This window comes from Phodopus roborovskii, unplaced genomic scaffold (genome assembly GCF_943737965.1).
Source record: "Phodopus roborovskii unplaced genomic scaffold, PHOROB, whole genome shotgun sequence".
Lineage (NCBI taxonomy): Eukaryota > Metazoa > Chordata > Mammalia > Rodentia > Cricetidae > Phodopus > Phodopus roborovskii.
In genome coordinates this window covers 4,689,857-4,706,537 of record NW_026125546.1, presented here as the reverse complement: position 1 = coordinate 4,706,537, position 16,681 = coordinate 4,689,857, and the positions used below count along the sequence as shown (strand labels likewise).

Sequence of the window (16,681 nt, the reverse complement as noted above, 5' to 3'; positions counted from 1 at the left end):
CTAGGTAATGTACAGAATATGATAATTTCTATTAAGAAGGCAGTCCGTTACATAGCTAAAATGTACAATGCCTGACTGTGTTTGTCACTGCTTATCATATTAGAAAAGGAGATAGCCTGCTTTGTCTCTTTTTAAAAAGATAGTAAGCCAAATAATGGAAAACAAATTTTCTGATCCCAGGTCTGGTGCAGACACATCTTTGATAGCAATGGTAATCTCCTTTTGTGTCTTTCTACAGAGCCAAGGGTTTTGTCTAGCCCATATAGCAAGTGTTATCTGAGCAGAGCCCGCACAGCTTTATTTTGTAATTCAGAATACTTTAGAAACCTTAACCACAAGTGATAAGGGGGACCACATAAAGATTTCATGATTTATTACCTGTTGTGTTTTTACCTAGGGTCTTCCTGGTGAATTTGGTCTCCCTGGTCCTGCTGGTCCAAGAGTAAGTGTAACTTAGTTAAATTTCATTAGCTTTTAAAAGAAGCAGTACTTGTCCCTAAGACCACAATGGCCTTCTTTAAAGGGCATTCCTAACCTCCTCCGTAGATATTATTGAGCTTCTGAGTTAATAGCAAAAATTTCTGGTGAGTTGCTCATATTTCCTATACAACAACTTTATGGTTACAAAAAACATAAACAGATATAGGTATTACATTACATAATTTATATAGACAAATGTGATACACTTATTACAGTTGCTGATTTTGAGCCAAGAAAAGTAATACCTAAGATCTAAGTGCATATTTATAGAACGTGTTGGTGTTGAGAGTCTAAAGTTAAATTCATGCCTGACTCTAGTTTTATGAAGGAAAACTTATTTGTTTGTGCACAGTAGCATATCTAGAAGAATAATTGAAGTGTTTTTTGTTAAAAAAAAAATCAAAGTATCCAATTATGTTGATAGTTACCCCATATCTAGGAAGCCAGAAGTTAATTTAAAAACACAAAAGTACCATAGAACAAAGTTAGAGCAAGGTTCTTCTATATCATTGCAGTGTAGAACTATGGGATAAATATTTGGGGCCATAACATGTCAAAGTTGTGGTGATGTTTAGATGCAAAGTTGTAAGCATTCAGCTGAAAGACACAAATGAACACCTGTATACATATATGTCCTCTGTTTAATATCCTGTCACAAGATAAGAGGTGGCAGTGATATGAAAATATAATCGTATCTGTTGATGACAGCCATTCAACTAAAGCTCTGGAATCTTCCCCTTTGACTATTAAGCTTGACAGGCATCTGATCTCGCCTGTGGATGTAGCACAGAGAAGACCATCCCCTTAAAAATAAATGGATTCCAAAGGTTGACTGTAACGTTTCCAAAGCAACAAATAGTGGATCACAGTCCCAGAATATTAGAAGTATATGACATCTCAAAGATTATCTTACATCTTCCCTTCATTATGCAAGGAGAAAAATGAGAAGTGGAAAAAACATGTTCATTTGCTAAAGAAAAAAAAAGGTGTCAGAATTCAATCAAACAAGGATGATCAAACAAGGATGCACAGGAAGTACCTGAGAGTAATGTCTAATTGCTGTCTTCCAGGGAGAACGTGGTCCCCCAGGTGAGAGTGGAGCAGCTGGCCCTTCTGGTCCCATTGGAAGCCGAGGTCCTTCTGGAGCCCCAGGGCCTGATGGAAACAAGGTAAAACTATAATCTATAGACAGATGGAATGGGCCCATGTGTTCCAGAATGAGTAGATCAAATGGGAGAGTGATTGTCTTTGCAAATTTTTATTTATTTCCAGTTGTGTGATGGTTTCTGCCTCAGTTATTAACAATATGATTCCAGTTAATACTATTTATTCCAAAAGATACTTGGAGAAGGAGGAAAATCTTTGTTCTGGAAGCCAGCAGTGAATTCGTATGGTTTTGTCCTTCTCTTATTACACTGTTCATGTTTTTGTTTAAATCTAGAACCATCCTTTACATTTCTAGAAAGCAGTTTTTGCTTTATCAACATCCAATCCCAAAAGCAAAATTGCTTTTTTTTAAAAAAAAAAAAAGCAGTCTAATTTTAATAATAGAATTTATAAGTAATTTAAATTTTTGCCCCGAAGGCACAAGTCTATAAGTTTGTGTTCCAAAGTAGATTTCTAGTTTAGTTTTTTTTTTTAAGATAAGATTACACATTTATGAAAACCAGGCAACTTGAATATCTCCCAATTCTTACTTTCAAGGGAAAAAAATGTAAAGAGTAGTCTCAAAAAAAAAAAAAAAAAAAAACCCTATTTCATTATGTGGAAGGGTATTAGACGGGAAAATGAAAGCAACATAAGAGGGAAGAGAAGAAATGGGTATGGTGACATTCAGCGGTGCTTTCAAAGGCATCTATTCATCTCAGTAGCTAGCCAACACGTTTTATGTGTAGAGAATTGTGAAGCTTTAATATAAAAATGGAAGGCACAGTCCCCACTCTTAGGGGACAATCATCTCCCAGTTGATGAGGTCTCTTTCCATGTCACTTGCCTGGGCTAAGAGACTTGTCATTGAAAAGGTTGTGGGCAAATATTTTTCAATCTCTCCCTTCCATTGTTCTGTCTTCTCCTTTTCCGTGCGTGTCTTCCTTAAGAGGACGAGATGCGGGCTGTAGAATAACAGCCACCCACTCTCTGCTCTCTTCTCTTTAGTCATCGTGTCATTAATAGCAGCCCCCTGTTCCATCCCTGCTCCTTTCAATGACACTCCTTTGTGACTCTACACAGCCGAGAATGCCATCCATTAAATGTTTAAATTGAAATGCTTCAAGAGTTTGAGTCTTGGCTTTCTTCTTTTGCTACTGAAGTAATTGATTTTATGTGTGTTGATTCCAGGGCGAAGCTGGTGCTGTCGGAGCTCCAGGAAATGCTGGCGCCTCTGGTCCTGGTGGTCTTCCAGGAGAGAGGGGTGCTGCTGGAGCACCTGGAGGCAAGGGGGAAAAGGTACCAGTATTGGACCTTATTACATCATGTCCATGAATTCCAGGCAAGAAGGCTGTGCAAAGATGCCCGGTTGTTTACAGTCCTTAGCAGGTGGTACGGTAGAGTCTTGACATCTATGTGCATTTCCCTCTGCCACCTAGCACCTACTCATGTCTAAACACACTAATCTGGCAAAACTCCTTGCTACCATGGAATTTCATGCAAGCAGATGGTGTTGAGTAATACATGAGGCTCATTTTAATGCCACTAACAATAATGCCTCATCCTGCCCTAATTAATGGAGGAAGCTATATTGAACAGCTGTCAACCGTGCTATGGCATTTGTTATGTTGTAAGGGTGACCAGGCATCACAGCCCATTGCCACGTTGCCATGTTATTCCAACCTCGTCAATTTGAAACTTGCTTCATTACAAATCAGAGGGATATTTATTTTTAATCTTCAATCATAATCTGAAAGGGGCCTTAAAAGATGAGTTTCATACTGTTTTCCTCATTCGATGTCCTATAGAGTAGTAGGAAATTGAAAAACACTGAAATTGTTAAATGAAGGCAGACATTATAGAAACTTCTATAAAAAGCACTTACAGTTCATTTCCACTGAAAAATGTAGTCAGAATGCCAAATGTGCCTCTTACTTTGTACTTTCAGGGTGAAACTGGTCTCAGAGGTGAAATTGGAAACCCTGGCAGAGATGGTGCTCGTGTGAGTAGAATTTTGTTTTTAATGTTTGTTTGTGCTGAAATTCTGTCTCATATTTTACTCAGTTTGAATTCAGCAATTTCCAAAGTAGAACTACTACAAAAGAATTCAATTTTCGTAAAATTGCGATCCATTACATCTTAGATCACCAATAGTATCATTTCACATGCTCCAAAAGAAAATTGGAACACAACACACCTTTGAAAAGCACACCTTGACTTTTTCTCCCCTCTTTCATGTTCAGTCAGCCACCCCTAAGCTGCACACCAAAAGCTTATTGCCTGTTTTAAGTGGTAATAAGGCTTTTAGAGAAGCAACAATTCCCTTGCATTTTAAAAAGCCACAGCCCACAACAGTGCCCTACTATCCACTTGTCTGCCCTAAGATATGAACTAAGGGCAGCTTCAAGATGACTACCATAGGTGACACAGATGACCCTGAGGAAGTGTAATTATCGACCCCCCGAGCTGCCAGTGCTCTGGCACTTCCTTCTTAGTCTGCTCTGTCACTCCTTCCTCCAAGGTGATAACCTGCTGTAACACATTCCTGGTGTCCTTTGTCCTGAGTCACACCGCCCTCACAGTTCCAAACAAGGCTACTAGTCTGCTTCCCTCCAGGGAATTTTACAAGCGTGAAAGAAGACAGAACTCCCAACTGCTGCTCCTGCTCTGGCCTTTCGCATTTCCATAGCTTTATCAGATCATTCTCAGTTGTCCTGTAGGCCTTTATTCCTGAGGTGACTTCCCGGGACGTGATAAACAGCACCAACATGGATTGGGGCTTCCTTTCTTCGTTATTATTACGAATTTTGTGAGTGTGTGTGTGTGTGTGTGTGTGAGAGAGAGAGAGAGAGAGAGAGAGAGAGAGAGAGATAGGAACAGAGACAGAGACAGACAGAGACAGATCACAATGTGTACACACACCCATTGAGTGGATATGTGCCAGTATAATGGCTAAATGTGAAGATCGGAGAACAAGTTATGAGTGTTGCTTGCTCCTTCTATCATGTGGGTCCCATGGATCAAACTCGGGTCATCAGGCTTGACTGCAAACACCTTTACCTACTGAACCATCTTGCTGGACCTCAGGAGCTTTCTTGAGGTCCTACCACAGAGTGCAATGCAGGCGTTTGACACTTCGGGAGGAGCAGACAGAGTGTAATCTGGGTGGTGTATATTTTTCTCCATCAAACCTGTTCCTTTTTTTTGGTTCTAGGGTGCTCCTGGTGCTGTAGGTGCTCCTGGTCCTGCTGGAGCCACAGGCGACCGGGTAAGCATGCATTTGAACTTAGTTGTATACATTTTTCACTGAGTCACTCTGAGCTGATAGAACTATCTAAAATTCCCTGCTTACCCTAGTCCTAGAGAGCCTCGTCTATTCATTTTTATGGCTGGGCCAAATAAATAAATAAATAAAACCTAGCTGGCATGAGAGAGCAGCAAGAAACAAATACTACTGTTTGGTGTTCACTTTCCCCGCCTCTGAATGTGCCAGCTGTCTGATCTATACCTTAATCCCTATCATTTGTTTTAAAGACTTTCCCTGTTGCCCATTAACAACATCCTAATGCACTAAGCCTTCTCAAAGCCTTCAATTGTAAAAAGGGAGAAAAAAAATCAATAAAATACATAGTGTTCCCATTTCACATCGAATAGTCCATTTAAAACAGACCTTATTTATTGTATTGCAAAGATTGCAGCAAATAGATCAGTCCTGTGTCCATCTAAAAATTAAAATGTCCTCCTCCTGGTATTATGGGGACTGATTTATAGTGTTTCTGCAAGTGAACAACCAATACCACTCCACCTTTTAAAATGAATCCAGCCTTAAGTAGAGGAAGAATTCACCTCATTTTATTCTCTGAAATGTGCATTAGTCTCTTCCAAGGTAACTGCAAACTCTAAAATGGCCCTCTGTCTGCTGCTTTTCTCTCCCCCCCATGTGAGGCACATTAAGCAACTTATCTCTGGCCTTTGGTCCATTACAGGGCGAAGCTGGTGCTGCTGGTCCCTCTGGCCCAGCTGGTCCTCGAGGTAGCCCTGTAAGTAGAAATCAGAGCTTTCTGGATACTCATATTTCATCGTTTACAGACATTCCTGAAACTGTGCATGTGACATCTTTACCTTCCACCTAGGGTGAACGTGGTGAGGTTGGTCCTGCTGGCCCTAATGGATTTGCTGGACCTGCTGTGAGTATCACAAAAGACGGATTAATCTGATGACATCACTATGAGTCTGGAGGCCAGTGCTCACTGCTATTCCTCCAACAGGGTGCTGCTGGTCAACCTGGTGCTAAAGGAGAGAAGGGAACCAAAGGACCTAAGGGTGAAAATGGTGTCGTCGGGCCTGCTGGGCCTGTTGGAGCTGCTGGGCCATCTGTAAGTAGAATTCACCGCTGTCCAACATACACAAGCATTTTTATAATCCAATGTGTGGCCCTGAGGTGCCTACTATCTACTAAGCATTCCAGATTAAAGGCATTTTTTTTTTAAGAATTCCCATTCAAACACCATTTGAAAGTTTGTAAATATCTTTTTTTTTTTTTTTTTTTTTTTTTTTTGTAAATATCCTTTTGATTCTTAGTAACCTATAGGGTGTTAACCCTGTGAGAAATACTGAGAAAAGGACATGCACTTCATGGGTCAACGATATCTATTTCTAAATTTTCTTCAAGGATAGAGGGGATAAATGAGAATGGTCTGTCCAAAAACAAGAGTAACTTTTGTAAGAGTTACTTGTTTTGTGATTTCTTGCCAATTTCTTGCTTGCATTTAGGGTCCGAATGGCCCACCTGGTCCTGTTGGAGGTCGTGGTGATGGAGGGCCCCCTGTGAGTATTTATAATCTATTCATCACTTTTCTTTCTTAGCTGCATTCTAGTTTAGGATCTTGGTAAATTTGAGCTGTGCTGAGGGGCTGCCTGAGAGTTATGTTCATTCCAGTCCTGAGATTAAAGTCAGCAACTCAAGCCATTTACTCAAGGCCCAAAGCAATTAAGAGTCACTGATGCTGCTGCCACTGTCTCACTCAAGTAAATAAACACAAACCCAGGCAGTTTAATTGGGAAATAGATAAAGTATTTCTTTTGTATCTTTTATGCTTTTGTTAATGTCTCACTTCTTCTGACTGACCAAGTCTCCTCCCCTTCCTGGATTATCACAACTCTCTAGAAATCCAGAGGTCCCCAGGAATAAACTCCTCTGACTTTTCCCCTCCTTTAGTCAGTACTTAATGCTTCCATCAATAAACACCACCACTTTTTCTAGTATCCTCTCCCTTCCTCCCAGCCAGGCGGTCAATAAACATTGATATACCTTAATGAAGATATCTCATCTTCTCCCCTATCACCATCAGATAACCTGTTATCTTCAAAAATGTAAAATAAAGGCATTTACAACTAGCAGCATCCAATAAATGTGTACAGGAAAGCCTTCAGGACCCTAATTGAGTGGCCCTCTACCTGAAGCTGAGTGCCACCTCTGCTGTGGCCTAATCTCTAGTCCCTTGATGATTTTCCAAAGAGTAAAGTCTATCTTACCATAATTCTCGGAGCTGACTTGACTGTGGAGTTTTAATGTGCTTGGTTCTTAGGGTATGACTGGCTTCCCTGGTGCTGCCGGACGGACTGGTCCCCCCGGACCTAGCGTAAGTACATCACTCCAAACATATATCTTCCCTTGTACTTACCTGGCCTCTAGTAGGAGATTAGAAAAAAAAACTATCAAAACAAATTATTAATATTTGCTAGTGCTTTCCTGATTTAAAATTATCTTTGATGAATGATTAAGGCAAAATCATTACAAATTATATTTTAAAAATCAATTTTGTAGCTGCTTATTCGTGTAAATACCTGCACCCTTTGGAATGCATGCTTTCTTGTTTAAAAGAAGAGAACAGAAACTTTGGTCTCATATCTGATATTTCTCTATCTAATTACCCTTTATAGCTAACATTCTGCCTGATTCTCAAGCTATAATTGTTCCTGAATTTAAAGGTGGTTTGGCCTCTAATTTAATTCTTATCCAGACCCTCCTGTCAGGACTCAAGAGAATTTAATTAATTAGCAAAGATTAAGTATTCCAGTTAAGGTTTCAGGAAGAAAGAAAATAGCAAAGATGTTGATTTCTTGGAATCTTTTACAGATTCATAACAGAAAAATCTTCATTCCTTGTAGGCATTTAATTAAACCTAGTCAGGAGCATATGCAGTTCCTCAGCTATGAACAAAATGCCAGGCTTGGCTTTGCTTAAGAAGAAATGGGCAGAGTCTGTGGGAATCCCAAGTCCCCTTCATTTACAGCTAAGACTTAAGTCTCTTCCTGGCTCTGATTAAATATACCAGGGCCCCAGTGATATAACATGCATCACCTTCTTTACTAAATTTCCCCGCTGACTCTGCCTCATCAATTTGCTTTGTTACAGGCAGGAATTGCTTCTACCTATGAGAATCTTAAATTTTCCAAAATGGCTAAGCTACTATTTTTCTGAGTGACATTGTCTGACTCCTAATATCTAGGAGCAGTACAGCTCCCCTCTGGGTTGGTAACAAATAATGACCATGTACATTTGATCACAGGGTATTACTGGTCCTCCTGGTCCCCCTGGTGCTGCTGGCAAAGAAGGGGTCCGTGGTCCTCGTGGTGACCAAGGTCCAGTTGGCCGAACTGGAGAAACAGGTGCATCTGGCCCCCCTGGATTTACTGGTGAAAAGGGTCCCTCTGGAGAACCTGGTACTGCAGTAAGTGATTTCAAACTCCTTTTTTCAATACTTACGTTGAGTTAGAGAAAAGCCCCTTTACAAATCCTCAAGTGGAATATATCTATTAGTGAGTAATGCGGGCTCTCAAGTTGAGCTTATTTGAGCCAGGAAATCTGTCCAGCACGCAATAAGGTGTCATGGTGTTAGCAGGGGTGCTGAAAGCACATAATAAGAATGACAGAGGATGAGGAAATGCAGGTTCACTGCAACAGCTCTTTCTGCTCTCGGGGGACCTAGGTATCGGAATGGAATCCTATTGTTGTGGCCATCCTTCTGTCAATTAATCAAACCTCATAAGCTGCTGATTTAAACATTCCTGGCTCAGAGTTACTGCTGCTCTGCAAGGTGCCTATGTCAGACCTTAGAAGTCAAGGTCAAAATTTGCTCCCCTGCATAGAGTCTATAAGAATTGGAGACCCCTCTGTGAATGGCTCTGTTAATCCCAAATACACACACACACACACACACACACACACACACACACACACACAGTAAACTTATAGTGATCTTCAGAGGAAAGGCAACCAATTACAAGTCACTGGCCTGTTCCTAAACCCAGGGTCCCTCATTTCCACAACCCCCCAGCTAATGTGTATTATGAGATGGAGTCTTACCAGTAATAATCACTAGATTGTTTTTTCTCTCATCTAGGGACCTCCTGGCTCCCCAGGTCCTCAGGGTTTCCTGGGTCCTCCTGGTATTCTGGGTCTCCCTGGCTCTAGAGGTGAACGTGGTCTGCCAGGTGTCGCCGGTGCTCTGGTGAGTGTTTGACACCATTCCGGTTCTCATTAACATAATAAAAGGTTTTAAAAGCTGCCACTTCAAATGTGACAGATTGATCACTGAATAACTCCACTTAAGATTTTTATTCATGGCATTTTCTTTATACAGATCACATGCCACTTCTCTAGGAAGCTTTAATACTACCTTACTTAGACACACACTATAAAGGCACAGCTCAACATTATGCAGAATAATTTTTCTTCTTTCTACACCCTTAAGAATGATATACACTCTAATTGCATTTATTTCTCTGCAACATGAAATGCTGGCATCGTTTATCCGGCAAGAAGAATGAGTCTCTGGAAGCCCATGAATCATTCCACTTAACCCTATACATGACAGCAGTTAGGAATCATCTGTTATCCAGAAACTTTCAACTTCATGAATTAATTTGATTGGGGATGTTGTATGCCATGAGACCCACCCATCACCCTTGTACACAACCACACCCATACAAGTGACCCTCTGGGTGAGGAGCCAGAGTAAGGACGATGCCAGTGGTGCTTCCCACCATATTGTGGTCCATCTACATTTGATTTACCTTCTCTCTTAACTAGAATTCCCTGGGAGTTGTTTTGGGACAGTGAGGTTAGCATTCCTTCTTATGATAGTGATGTTGTTTTATCTTCTCTGTCACAATAGGGTGAACCTGGTCCTCTGGGCATCGCAGGCCCTCCTGGGGCCCGTGGTCCCCCCGGTGCTGTGGGTAGCCCTGGAGTTAATGGTGCCCCTGGTGAAGCTGGCCGTGATGTGAGTGCAACACTTGGTTTGTAAATAAAGCCAAGCAGGAATTCACCGTGTGTTAGCCTCTAGCTGAGATGAGGTTTCATGCCCAGAGTTTCTAAACTACAGAGTCTACTTCTCCATATAACGATCTTTCTTTGATGTACCTTTGGGAATTACTCGGGTTTGGAAATGGCCTTTAAATTAGGACCCAAATATTTAAAATACCTCTAAGAAATTAAATTGGGAGGTTCCTTTCCTTATTATTATTTTTTAAACCTTCTGAACACTAGGAATAATGAAGGCAGAGTAGCAGAGACAGTGAGACTATTGGACCACAGTCCTCACCAGTATTAATTTGCATGGTATTCTCATAGGGTAACCCTGGCAGCGATGGTGCCCCAGGTCGTGATGGTCAACCTGGACACAAGGTCAGTATACGTTTCCATCTTTCTCTAATGTAAGAGTAGTTAAAATGCTGACAGATTGACACTAAGCTTTACTTTTGCTTCTGTTAGGGAGAGCGTGGTTACCCTGGCAACATTGGCCCTACTGGTGCTGCAGGTGCCCCTGGCCCTCATGGTTCTGTGGGTCCTGCTGGGAAACATGGGAACCGTGGTGAACCTGTAAGTATGTGAATGTTGTTACCCTCATCGACTTCCCTGTGACTCCACACTTGGGGGCCGTGGAACCATCAGGAAAAGGATCTTCAACCTAGCTGATGAGTTCTCTTTTTCTTTTCTAATTCACAGGGTCCTGCTGGCTCTGTTGGTCCCGCTGGTGCTGTTGGCCCAAGAGGTCCTAGTGTAAGTACATGATGACAATTAACATTTAAGAATGAAGAAGGAGAATCCCAAGCCACCTACTTAGACAATAGATGATATACAGGCTAGACTTCAGTATTCCAGTCCATGCTGAGAAATGACCCAGATGATTTTATTGATTTTAAGTCTACTCTGCTTGCTTGTATTAGTTAGTCACACAGATATAACCCTTTATGTACTGCTCAAGCAAAGGGGATGGACAGAGAAGACGGCAGCCCAGTTCGACCTTTGCAGGCCTCAATGTTCCTTTGTAAATGAATTAAACACCCTGTGGAGTGTGTTAAAGGGGTAGAAACCCATCTCTTTCTGTCTTTACAGGGTCCTCAAGGCGTTCGAGGTGACAAAGGAGAAGCTGGCGACAAAGGGGCCAGAGGTCTTCCTGGCCTCAAGGGACACAATGGATTGCAGGGTCTTCCTGGTCTTGCTGTAAGCAAAATCTGACCATCTTGCATGAGGGCTAGCCTGAATGACCTTCAGCTCAGAAGGCCCCTTCTCAGATGTCCACTGTTACTGTCCTAAAATACCCTGCTTCCCATATCCACTCCAATTCTCTAGCTAACATCAGAGAGGATGCTATTTCATAACCCAATACAAAGAGGTAAGGGTTAAAGGAGAAAGAAACATACGTATATTGAAATCTCCTGGCAACTGTGTCCTTCAACCCCACTTAAAATAAATATAATTAGAGGGATGACTAATACTGCACTGTTGAAATAGCTTTTGGAAAAAAATAATTGAACATAATAGATATAATGGGAGAAAAGAGCCCCACTTTACATGTTCAATTTTCTCAATCCAGAGTCCATTGAAACTAAAGTTTCCCATTCAATTTGGAAAAAAAAGAAAAGAAACCTTCTACTGACATGTATTCTGAAAGTATGATTTTTCTCTGTTCTCTGCTTAAAGGGCCAACATGGTGACCAAGGTTCTCCTGGCCCTGTGGGTCCTGCTGGTCCCAGGGTAAGTGAACAAAAGTAAAGTGTATCTCTTGAGCCCTGGGCCACTGTCATGTGGGATTTTCCTCATTGACAAGACTTGGTACCCTTCTTCTTTAGGGTCCTGCTGGTCCTTCTGGCCCTGCTGGCAAAGATGGTCGGTCTGGACATCCTGGACCTGTTGGGCCTGCTGGCGTTCGTGGCTCTCAGGGTAGCCAAGGTCCTTCTGTAAGTACGAATTGGGGAGAAAGCTTAGAGCATCCCTTAAGATTATACTGGGGATATTTTGATAGCCCATGGGAGGGAGTAGCTCTACTTCAGTTGCTCTTGAAGAAGTTCGTAAACTGTCCGTATGTGATGGGCTTTTTTTAATCTATCTCCGTAGCACTGAGATCAAGTTGTTTATTTACATAAACTTGTTCCTATTTCCTGTACTACAGCGTGTTTTTATATGAAGTACATCTAGCAATTCCCTGTCTTGGCTGCCATCCTCAGTTGAAAGCCCTCTCTTTCACTCTTACCTTTCCAGGGTCCTCCTGGCCCCCCAGGTCCTCCTGGCCCTCCTGGTGTCAGTGGAGGTGGCTATGACTTTGGTTTTGAAGGAGACTTCTACAGGGCTGACCAGCCTCGCTCACAGCCTTCACTCAGACCCAAGGACTATGAAGTTGATGCAACTCTGAAATCTCTCAACAACCAGATTGAGACTCTTCTCACTCCTGAGGGCTCTAGAAAGAACCCTGCCCGCACATGCAGGGACTTAAGGCTCAGTCACCCAGAATGGAACAGCGGTAGGTCATCATATCCAAACCACACTGATCCCTCACACAGCAGAGCTTCCCAAAACCAATTTTCATTTATGTTTAGAACGAAAGTGTATTTGAGACCTCCAAAATCCACACTGTCAAAAATCATGACCAGATAATGCAACATTATTTTTCGCTCAGCTCAAATATTTGTCTATTTCCTTGCACTACTAGAGGTTAAATACAAGGCCTTAGACATGCTAGGCATGTGTCTAACACAGAGCTACATCCCCAAGTCACATTTTACATTTTGTTTTGAGACAAGGGCTCATTAATTTGTCTAGGCTGGCTTTGAATTCACTCTAGTTCCAGTAGACATTCAAGTTGTGATCTTCCTACCTCAGCTGGTGAAAACATCCTAATTGGATGTTTCATGAAGAAAGGGAGAGTCTTAAACAAAGTCACCCTCTTCCCATTAAATGTCGGATAGGTGATGTAACAATACCATCAAAATGGTTGTTTATGGGAATCAGTGTGAGTGACAAATTATTATTAGAATCTTACTAACCGTGTTTTCTTTTCTGAAAAGATTACTACTGGATTGACCCTAACCAAGGATGCACTATGGATGCAATCAAAGTGTACTGTGATTTCTCCACTGGTGAAACCTGCATCCAGGCCCAACCTGTAAATGTCCCAGCCAAAAACACATACAGCAGTGCTCAGGCCAACAAGCATGTCTGGTTAGGAGAAACTATCAACGGTGGCAGCCAGGTATAAAATCTTCTAAATACTCCTCCTTCTACTAAATATGATTTTCTTAGGGTCATTTGCTTTTTAATTACATGTGCTTTAGTCCTTTACCCACATGGGCTTATTAAAAGAAACTGCTCTTTTCATAAGTTCCAATTCTATCCTAGATTGCACATTAGAAGATTGGATACATCCATCTAATTCAGCATTATTATTCAAATTTGACTTAATGGGTAATCATTGGAGAAATAGCTAATGTCATTTCATGTAAAGGTGCACCGGCCAGCAGGTAGCCCCCCAGTTATGCATATGTAATTCAGAACGTGAGCAGCCTCCCTGAATTTTTAATCAAACTTTCCCACCAATGTTACTGAACGACACTAGAATTGAGTATATCACAGAAAACAGAATGAGATCTGACTTCATCTCTAATTCTAATGAAGGGACAGTCACAAGAATGCAAAACTGACTCAGGTGCCCTTTTCTGATGACCTTGCCCTCACAGGTTAGATGTTATGGCCCTTAAGGCAACTGAAGTTTTAACAAGTGCATTGAGAGTCCTTAAAAAGCACCCTTTTCCTATGCCCTGGCTCCATTATTTCTCCTTATAACAGACCTTCTTTATTTGAGTTTTAGTGTGCACCTTACACTCAACTGGAATTCTCACCTTCTTCTCTGTAGTTTGAATACAACATGGAAGGAGTAACTTCAAAGGAAATGGCAACTCAACTCGCCTTCATGCGCCTGCTAGCCAACCGTGCATCTCAAAACATCACCTACCACTGCAAGAACAGCATTGCCTACATGGATGAGGAGACAGGTCGCTTGAATAAAGCTGTGGTTTTGCAGGGATCCAACGATGTCGAACTTGTTGCTGAAGGCAACAGCAGATTCACCTATACTGTCCTTGTAGATGGCTGCTCCGTAAGTAATGGGAAAATGTAGGAAAAGCATTTCTTGTAGGAAATGGGGTGAGGGGGTCTAGCTTTGACTATTGAATGAACAATTGAATGAGAGACCTAACTGAATTGGCCTTTCTTTTATAAATACATTTAAGTTTGTCTGACAATTCTCTGATAAATAACAGAAATTCTTATTGGATACTGCCTTCTAAGCTGACATACTGAGCTGACTCCTATGTCCTCCCAGCCACTTATCATATACCAGAATTTAAAACTTCTTGAGGTTTAAGAGGCTTCAGTTACACCTTAGAGTATGGCCTACATTCAATTTTTTTTTTTTTTTTTTTTTTTTTTGTGGACGGCTTCCCTTATAAAAGTATGTAACCTATTTTATACAATATGCTGTAAGTAGGATAAAATTTTAAATGTAAAATTGCTACATACCTACCCAGCTCTCTCTCTCCCATGCACACACGGCATACACATACCTTGAAAATGATATTATAGAAATGTCACATTCTAGAATGTTTGTCCAAATTCATTTGGAACTTAACCTAAGTGATAACCACCACCACCACCACCCCCGCCTCCAAAAGACACCCTTGACACTGGAATGATATCAACAGGGAACTTCTTAACAGGGACACATATCTTCAGAGCAGTATGGGCCCCCTAACTGTAGCTCCCCTAAACTGTGATCTTAGATATAAGGCAGACGCAGAGAGCATGCCGCCTTATGTGTCCTCTCCTTTCCCCATTCTCTTTTAAACAGAAAAAGACGAATGAATGGGGCAAGACAATCATTGAATACAAAACAAACAAACCATCGCGCCTGCCATTCCTGGACATTGCACCTTTGGACATCGGTGGCGCCGACCAAGAATTCGCCGTGGACGTTGGCCCAGTCTGTTTCAAATAAGTGAACTCAACCTAAATTAAACAACCAGAAAACCCTGAAAACTTTCTCTTTGCCATTCCTTCCCTCTTTTTTTTAACTGAAAGCTAAATCCTCCCATGTCTTCTGTGCACCTACGTCTTAAACTGGGAGCAAAAGAGAAGGACTGGTCAGAGCAGTGTGCAATACGATCCAATTAAGCCCCTCCCTAGGCCCCGCCCCAAAATATTTGCAATGTGGTTTTGGTTTTGGTTTTTTGTTTTGTTCTGTTTTTAATCTGACACCTATTGTGGAAACTGTCAACCTTTGTAAGAAAACCAAAATAAAAATTGAAAAATAAAAAAACATGAACATCCGCACCACTTGTGGCTTCTGACTGTCTTCCACAGAGGGAAGTTTAAAACCCAGACTTCCAAAGGTTTAAACTACCTCAAGACACTTTGCTGTGAGTGGAGACCACCTTGATGGTCTACACACAGACATGAACTGAGGTACTTGTTTTGTTTTGCTTGCGATACAAAGGTGCTAATTAATAGTATTTCGGATACTTGAAGAATGTCAACGGTGCTAGAAGAATTACAGAAGAAATATTCCTCCATATTGAGGGGTATTGTGTGGATTTTTAAATTTTAATTCAACAGTCCTATATCCCATCTGAGCCCCATCTAAAGGTGTGCAGATCATTTGCCCAACGTGCTCTCTTCTTTAAAGTCAACGTTTGTTCTCTGTCAGCTTCATTCTCGTCCTTTTTCATAGTTCCAAAGGAGTATTCTTACTTGGACAAGCAGAAAAATTAAATTGTACCTATTTTGTATATGTGAGATGTTTAAATAAATTGTGAAAAATGAAATAAAGCATGTTTGGTTTTCCAAAAGAAAATGATATGGAGTAAAATTCCTTGCTTTGATGCTCTTTGCAATGTGAATATAGAACTCTAGCAGCCATTAGATCTAGGGTACCTCACGGGGAAGATGTAGACAGAGCAGAGAACAAGGAAGGACTCAGGAGACTTGAGTCCCAGGTCCTGCTGTGCTCCTTGGAGCTCAAGACCTTCAACCTGTGAGCCTGTGTTTCTGTTTCCTGACTGATAACACAAGGAACATTCCTTTCCTACACTGTGATGTATTTGTCCTGCTTGTAATTTATGGTTACCTAAGCAACATGATATTGTTGACCTCTGTTTTCTGTAAACAAAGGTCCATAGAAACTTTTTCTTTTTTATCCATCAAGCATTTTGTAACTATGGATGAAAGTTGGTCTATGCACAATTAATATTATTAACTAAAACAGTTTCAAATACTCAGTGAAAATGCCACACACTTAAATATGATGCAACTCAGTACAATGCCTATTAAGAGGTGATGTGTGGGCTGTCAATCATCATAGACAGTTGTGGATAATAGTACCAAGAACACCTACCTGCCAAATCAAGTTCATTTTCCTCCCCTGCACCTTTCGATGACATCTTTAACACACTTAAACATAGTAATGTGTCAAGTAAAACGTTAAGATTCATTTAGAACTTATTCCCTGTTGCAGAATGTAATTGTTATTGTAATATTTGCCTCCTGTTATAAGTCATCTCAAGATTCAATTAATTTAAAAGCAAAAGGCTGAACATGAGGAAAATTTTAACATTGATTCCAAAAAGTTAGCAAGGTCTGCTAACCGGTAACATCAAATCCAGGCCTTTCCCCCGCTAGAATCTGAGCACTGAAATGTTTCCTCGGGTACAGATGTGC

At 41.1% G+C, this 16,681-nt stretch overlaps 1 protein-coding gene across 1 annotated transcript in view; it reads left to right on the top strand.

Annotated features, from left to right (window-relative positions):
- Positions 1-15,301, top strand: part of Col1a2 (collagen type I alpha 2 chain) — a 34,389-nt gene extending 19,088 nt beyond the window's left edge. The window contains exons 30-52 of the mRNA XM_051177177.1: positions 398-442; positions 1,551-1,649; positions 2,818-2,925; positions 3,575-3,628; positions 4,841-4,894; positions 5,613-5,666; positions 5,760-5,813; positions 5,895-6,002; positions 6,400-6,453; positions 7,215-7,268; positions 8,199-8,360; positions 9,033-9,140; positions 9,807-9,914; positions 10,265-10,318; positions 10,406-10,513; positions 10,640-10,693; positions 11,030-11,137; positions 11,618-11,671; positions 11,767-11,874; positions 12,176-12,434; positions 12,979-13,163; positions 13,824-14,066; positions 14,817-15,301. Of these exons, the coding sequence (XP_051033134.1) occupies positions 398-442; positions 1,551-1,649; positions 2,818-2,925; positions 3,575-3,628; positions 4,841-4,894; positions 5,613-5,666; positions 5,760-5,813; positions 5,895-6,002; positions 6,400-6,453; positions 7,215-7,268; positions 8,199-8,360; positions 9,033-9,140; positions 9,807-9,914; positions 10,265-10,318; positions 10,406-10,513; positions 10,640-10,693; positions 11,030-11,137; positions 11,618-11,671; positions 11,767-11,874; positions 12,176-12,434; positions 12,979-13,163; positions 13,824-14,066; positions 14,817-14,963 (2,382 nt within the window). The 3' untranslated portion in view covers positions 14,964-15,301. The remainder of the gene's footprint in view (positions 1-397; positions 443-1,550; positions 1,650-2,817; positions 2,926-3,574; positions 3,629-4,840; positions 4,895-5,612; positions 5,667-5,759; positions 5,814-5,894; positions 6,003-6,399; positions 6,454-7,214; positions 7,269-8,198; positions 8,361-9,032; positions 9,141-9,806; positions 9,915-10,264; positions 10,319-10,405; positions 10,514-10,639; positions 10,694-11,029; positions 11,138-11,617; positions 11,672-11,766; positions 11,875-12,175; positions 12,435-12,978; positions 13,164-13,823; positions 14,067-14,816) is intronic.
- The last annotated feature ends 1,380 nt before the right edge of the window (positions 15,302-16,681 follow it).